The following is a 251-nucleotide window of genomic DNA, read 5'->3' as shown; positions in this document are numbered from 1 at the left end:
GACCTGGCAGGGTCGGGCTGGGACTTCTGCTGGAGGCTAGGCTCCCCCTTGCCTGTCCCACCCCCTCTGCCGGGCCCCACTGTCCCTGCTGTCTGTCTCAGGTGCCCCTATTTGCACTCCAGGAGACTGCCCATCCCCCCACCCCCTTCCTGCCCATCTGTATCCCCACCAGTCCCCCACCCCAGCCCACATACTTGTTATGATAGACGACCGGTGTGAAGGCTTCACGGGTAAATTCACTGCAGCTGGAC

General features: G+C 62.9%; 1 protein-coding gene across 1 annotated transcript in view; it reads right to left on the bottom strand.

The window, feature by feature from the left end:
• DOCK6 (dedicator of cytokinesis 6) overlaps positions 1-251 on the bottom strand; it is a 46,597-nt gene that overhangs the window by 25,914 nt on the left and 20,432 nt on the right. The window contains exons 17-18 of the mRNA XM_010828497.1: positions 106-251; positions 4-26 (exon numbers count right to left, since the gene is read on the bottom strand). Of these exons, the coding sequence (XP_010826799.1) occupies positions 4-26; positions 106-251 (169 nt within the window). The remainder of the gene's footprint in view (positions 1-3; positions 27-105) is intronic.

The sequence above is a fragment of the Bison bison genome, unplaced genomic scaffold (genome assembly GCF_000754665.1).
Source record: "Bison bison bison isolate TAMUID 2011002044 unplaced genomic scaffold, Bison_UMD1.0 scf7180017864492, whole genome shotgun sequence".
In the NCBI taxonomy this organism is placed as follows: Eukaryota; Metazoa; Chordata; class Mammalia; order Artiodactyla; family Bovidae; genus Bison; species Bison bison.
The sequence above is the reverse complement of the archived record's forward strand: the minus strand, read 5'-3'. Positions and strand labels throughout refer to the sequence as shown.